We start from the raw sequence: 6,125 nt of genomic DNA, 5'->3' as shown, positions 1-6,125 counted from the left end.
CTTTTTTTTTTTTTTTTTTGGAGACAGTCTTGCTCTGTCATCCAGGCTGGAGTGCAGTGGTGCAATCTCAGCTCACTGCAACCTCTGCCTCCCAGGTTCAAGCGATTCTCCTGCCTCAGCCTCCCCAGTAGCTGGGATTACAGGCACCTGCCACCACGCCCAGCTAATTTTTGTATTTTTAGTAGAAACAGGGTTTCACCATGTTGGCCAGGTTGGTCTCGATTTCCTGACCTCGTGATCCACCCGCCTCAGCCTCCCAAAGTGTTGGATTACAGGCATGAGCCACTGTACCTGGCCACAATGGCCTTTTTATCTCTGCTCCCTGTACTGTTTGGTGCCACTGTTTTCCCATCCTGTACTGTCTTGACTCCCACTGAAGAATGGTGGTCTCAGGCCACAAGCATGGGAATGTCTGGGGTGCTGGGAACACAGGGTTGGCCCATCTGGGCAGGGGTCTTAGCTGGATGTACTGGCAGGGCACAGCCCTCTCATACCCCGTAAAACTCCAGCATGGCCTTGCCCCAGTGATGGGTGTGGAGTCACTCAGCGTGCCACCCCTACATACCCAAAGGCCCCAGGTCTGCCCCATGTGCCTTGACTTCCACAGAGACCCCCTCCCAGCTTTGCTCTTGTGGACCCTTGAACAGCAAGAAACACAAACACCCAAAACCCCTTCCAGAGGAAAGTTCAGGCCTGAGGTCTGAGAGCACCACAGCACTTCATGAAAAGGTGAGTGCAATCGTAAGCACTTGCACTTCTGCCTCTGCATCACCCCAAGACACCACTCCACCGTCTTGGCCAGTAGGCCTCTGTGGGGGTGAGTCACCCCGGCCTGGACACAGTGCTGCCTGCTGCTAAGGACGCTTATACCTCAGCTCAGAAAACAGGGCCTCCAGACTGAGTGCAGTGGCTCATGCCTGTAGTCCTAGCATTTTGGGAGGGCAAGGCAGGAGGATCACCTGAACCTCAGAGTTCGAGACTAGCCTGGGCGATATAGTGAGACCCTCATCTCTACCAAAAATTTTTATTTAATTAGCCGTGCACTGCGGCACACGCCTGTAGTCCCAGCTACTCGGAGGCTGAAACAGGAGGACTGCTTGAACCTGGAAGGTGGGGGTTGCTGTGAGCCGAGACTGTGCGAGTGGTGCCTCCATTGGCACCGCCAGCCCCAGCACGGCAGGTTTCAGTTCCATCACCAGCCTGTTCCCTCACCCCACGTGCCACTGGCATGTGCTCTCTCCAAAAGACACACCCACTTTCCCCCAGCTCTGCTCAGCATAGTGGTCTCCACCTCCTGCCTCTCCCTGCAGCAGCCTCTCCAAGATGCTGTCCGTTCTGGAAATCAAAAGTCCAAAATCAGTACTTCAGGGCCAGCATAAGGTGCCAGCAGGACCAGGCTCCCTCTGGAAGCTCCAGAGAGAATTCGTCCTGCCTCTTCAACTGCCAGTGTCTCTTGGCTTGCGGCCACATCACTCCACTCTGCCTCTGTGGTCATGTCGCTGCCTCTTTTTAGTCAGAGCTTCCTCTGCCTCCCTGTGATGAGGGCCTTGGTGATTACATTTAGGGCTTAACAGGATGATCTTCCCATCTCAAGATCTTTAACTTAGTAACATCTCCAAAGTGCCCCATGAGTTCACATTCATAGATTTTGGGGATTAGGATGTGTATGTCTGTGGGGGCTGTTATTCAGCCAATCACAACGAATGTACAGCACGATCCTAATTTTCATAATACAAAATAAAATGTTTGTGTACACACACACACACACACACACACACACACACAGAGACATAAAAAACCTGGAGGGATCTAGGTTACCTGTGGGATATGGGACTGTGGGAACTTTTTGTGTCTATAGTTTGTGTAGTGTTTGAAGTCTTATAACATTAATTTTATCATGACAAACCCAAAATTTACTTGTAGATTCTCTCTGGATTGATGTAAACATGAATTATTTTATTTTATTTTATTTTATTTTTTGGGACTGGGTCTTGCTCTTTTGCCCAGACTGGAGTGTGTGCAATCACAACTCACTGCAGCCTCGAACGCCAGGGCTCAAGCGATCCTCCCACCTCAGCCTCCTGAGTAGCTGGGACCACAGGCACACACCACCATGCCCAGCTAATTAATTAGTTTTCTGTAAAGACAGGGTCTTCCTATGTTGTCCAGGCTGGTCGTGACCTCCTGGGTTTGGGCAGTCCTCCTGCCTCATCCTCCCAAAGTGCTGGGATTGTATGCATGAGCCACTGCACCCAGCCACATAAGGGACTTTAAACTACCTGGTGACATTCACACCTAAGGCAGATGCTCCCCAGGGACTATCTCCAGGAAACAGAGTGACCCATCAGGGACGGGCCCCAGGGGCTTCTGCACTGCCACACCAGCAGCAAAACTCTGCTGACCTGCAGCAGGGACAGCAGGGAAGGGTTACAGACAGAGGAAAACAATGACAGCCTTCCCTCTCCCCAGTCAAGGCCGTGGCCGGGAAGTGAAGGGGACATCAAAGGGAGACCAAAGCTTTGTCCAAGGAGACTGACAGCAAGGGTGAGAGGCACAGTGTCCACACAAACTCCTGCCAGACAGCCTCAGGAAAGCCAGGCCCAGCTTCTTTCAAAAGCTCAACACAGGCCCTGTGAACAGCCACACGCATTTACCACGTGGCCAGTGCTCCTCAGGACATGGGGGTCACTGACTCCCTCACTCTGCAGGGTTGTATGGAGCAGTGAGTTCTTTTAAAATTCTGTGTCTCCTGGATGCTATGAAGGTGGACAGGACATGGTCTTTACTGGGTCCTGTCCAGCCCACAAAGTCCAAAGGCACAGCTGGGCATGGTGCCTCATGCCCATTAATCCCAGCACTTTAGGAGGCCAAGGTGTTATGATCACTTGAGCCCAGGAGTTTGATGCCAGCCAGGGCAACCTAGGGAGACCCCATCTCTACCAAAAAAAAAAAAAAATGAGCCAGGCGCACACCTGTAGTCTCAGCTACTTGGAAGGATGCTTGAGCCTGGGTGAACCATGATGGCACCACTGCATGCCAGCCTGGGAGACAGAGCAAGAACCTGTCTCAAAAGAAAAAAGAAATACAAGGGCACAATCTGGTAAAAGGTCTCACAGAGGATAAAGGGTCCCTGAGATACAGAGGCGGGAAAGACTTACTCTGAAAGACAGAATCCAAAAAGGCTGCTTTTGGGGAAAAGTGGCCTGAGAGTCAGGCCTTGCTGGACAAGTTCCCCTAACGTGCTAAGAAGCAAAGGCCTGTTTCACAGTCCAAAACAGCATGGAAGCTCAGCCAGAGGGACCCAGGCGGGCCCACCTCACGCCTGGGTTCCTTGGCAGCCTCTGCTGCCCCCTGGTGGCCATGCCGTGCACACCGCCACCAGACGAGGGCGCCACCCACAGGCACCACCTGCTCCGCCCTCAGGCAACACTTCCGTGGTCCCGTGGCTCTGGGCCACTTCACATGACTAGCGGCCACAGATGACCCCATGGCCTGTTGGCCACCCCATCAGCAGCCCCTGCTTCTGATTTCTCCCTGTGCTTTTTTTTTTTTTTTTTGAAACAGAGTCGCCCAGGCTGGAGTGCAGTGGCACGATCTCAGCTCACTGCAACCTCTGCCTCCCAGTGATCCTCCCACCTCATACCCCCAAGTAGCTGGGACTACAGGTACATGCCACCATGCCCAGCTATTTTTCTGTCTTTTTTTCTGTATTTTCTGTAGAGATGGGGTACTGCCATGTTGCTGAGGCTGGTCTCAAAGTCCCAGGCTCAAGCGCTCCATCTGCCTTGGCCTCCTGAAGGGCTGGGATGACAGGCATGAGCCACCGTGCCCAGCCTTCCCTGTGCTTTTCCTCCCATGCTCCACCCACACTCCAGCCAGATCTGCAGATGTGGCTGAGGGGCCCTCCATCTAATCAGAAAGGGCAGCCCTCTGCATGGACAGGCCCATGAGCATGCGGCTCGGCAAAGAAGGGGCATCCTGCACAGAGTGCACAGGCCAACACGTGTGCACACACAGGGGTAAGGCCACCAGGTGAGGTCTTCGTTCTGCATATGGGAGGGCCCTGCATCCAAGCTTCCTGCCCTCAGTTCCCATATGCTTGTTAATCACCGTGAGGCCCCCATGACCCTGCCCGCTCCTGCCCTGCCCACCCACTAGCTCTGGTGTCTCCACCTCCACTATTGGGAGCACCCCAGTCCTTTCCCTCACAGACTTGTCTTACCTCTCTGAGACAGAAGAACAAGTCAGTCCCATGGCTCATTCACAAAGCCAGCCCTGAACCCAGGTCTGACTCAGATGCCAAAACCTCTAGCCATCCCAGGGACTGGCCCCACCCCATGGTGGGCTGTGCCACAGCTCTCAGCTGCACAGAGCCCCTGTGGATGTAGTGTGGCAGATGGCCTGCCTTTCCTGATGCCCCAGCACCTGCCACATGCCACCCATCCAGGCCCCCAGAGCTGTACCTGCAGCAAGGCCAGGTCTGCATCCTGAGCTAGCTGCTGCAAGTTCTTCACAGCAGATGTGGTCTTGATCACCCGAACTAGGGCAGGGGAGCAGTCGATAGGAAGCTCCCCCAGCAAGGACTTCTCATCACTGAGCAGCAGCAGGGCGTGGTAGGGGCTGCAAAACAATCACCTGTTACGGAACACACGAAGTACAGGAACCTGCACCAGGTATGTACCTGGGACACAAACGTGCAGCTGGAGCCTCCCGGCCCTCAACTGCGGAGAGAAGGGCCAAGAGCAGGATATGAGAAAAGGGCAGTGGTCTGTTCAGAGGCCTTCACAAAATCTGCCAAGGATTGGCTCATGTCTGTAATCGTGGCACTTTGGGAGGCCAAGGCAGGCAGTCACATGAGGTCAGGAGTTTGAGACCAACCTGGCCAACATGGTGAAGCCCCATCTCTACTAAAAATACAAAAATTATCCGGGTGTGGTTGCACCCACCTGGGGTCCCAGCTACTCAGGAGGCTGAGGCAGGAGAATCGCTTGAGCCTGGGAGGCGGAGGCTGCAGTGAGCCGAGATTGCGCCACTGCACTCCAGCCTGCCGAGAGCGAGACTCTGTCTCAAAAACAACAAAAACAAAAACCTGCAAGGATTATGTCACCCTCAGAAAAAAACACATGACAAAAGTGGGGAAGGTTTGAAGACTGGACTCCATATCCCACCGCAGAGACGCCCAGCAAACATTTGTTGATTGAAGAAATGAATGAATCTTTCCTAAGGACATTGTCCCAAATATAAGAAAAGCAAAATCCCCTTCACAGACTAAGAACAGAAGTACGTTAAAATATGCTTAGCTAAGATTGAAAGGAAACAGCACGAACAGGGGAGGGTGGAACTAGGCAGCGCTTTGCTTTCTGTCATTTCCAAATTTCAGCAATGTGCCAGATATATTTTTTTAATTAAAAAATGTTCAAGGAACTGGGGGACTTGGGAATGGGTGGTGCCAGAAGACTGGGCTCAGTTCTTTCCTTGCAGAAAATCAATTAAATTGCCAGGGCACGGTGGCTCACGCCTGTAATCCCAGCACTTTGGCAGGTCGAGGTGGGTGGATCATGAGGTCAGGAGTTCAAGACCAGCCTGGCCAACATGGTGAAACCCCATCTCTACCAAAAATACAAAAATTAGCCAGGTGTGGTGGTGTGCACCCATAATCCCAGCTACTCAGGAGGCTGAGGCAGGAGAATCGCTTGAACCTGGGAGACAGAGGCTGCAGTGAATGGAGATTGCGCCACTGCACTCGAGCTCAGAACAAAGACTCTGTTTCAAAAAAAAAAAAAAGAAAAGAAAAGAAAAAACAAAGTCAGGCTGGGCACAGTGGCTCACGCCTGTAATCCCAGCACTTTGGTAAGCTGAGGCGGGTGGATCACGAGGTCAGGAGTTTGAGACAGTGAGACAGCCTGGCTAACATGGTAAAACCCAGTCTCTACTAAAAATACAAAAATTAGCCTGGCATGGTGGCATACGCCTGTAATCCCAGCTAGTCAGGAGGCTGAGGCAGAAGAATTGCTTGAAACCGGGAGGCGGAGGTTGCAGTGAGCCGAGATCGCACCATTGCACTCCAGCTCTGGGCGACAGAGCAAGACACCATCTTGGGGGGGGTGGGGGAGAAAGAAAGAAAA

General features: G+C 52.8%; 1 protein-coding gene across 13 annotated transcripts in view; it reads right to left on the bottom strand.

The window, feature by feature from the left end:
- Positions 1 to 6,125, bottom strand: part of NPRL3 (NPR3 like, GATOR1 complex subunit) — a 63,970-nt gene that overhangs the window by 14,079 nt on the left and 43,766 nt on the right. For all 13 annotated transcript variants that reach the window (XR_002725672.3, XM_023189074.2, XM_023189069.3 and 10 more), the window contains one exon: positions 4,464 to 4,620. Coding sequence is in view for 12 of the 13 variants with exons in the window: in XM_023189074.2 (XP_023044842.1) it covers positions 4,464 to 4,620 (157 nt within the window). In the remaining variant the exon portion in view is untranslated. The remainder of the gene's footprint in view (positions 1 to 4,463; positions 4,621 to 6,125) is intronic.

The sequence above is a fragment of the Piliocolobus tephrosceles genome, chromosome 17, assembly GCF_002776525.5.
Source record: "Piliocolobus tephrosceles isolate RC106 chromosome 17, ASM277652v3, whole genome shotgun sequence".
NCBI lineage: Eukaryota > Metazoa > Chordata > Mammalia > Primates > Cercopithecidae > Piliocolobus > Piliocolobus tephrosceles.
Note: the sequence above shows the minus strand (reverse complement) of the source record. Positions and strands in the feature narration are given on the sequence as shown.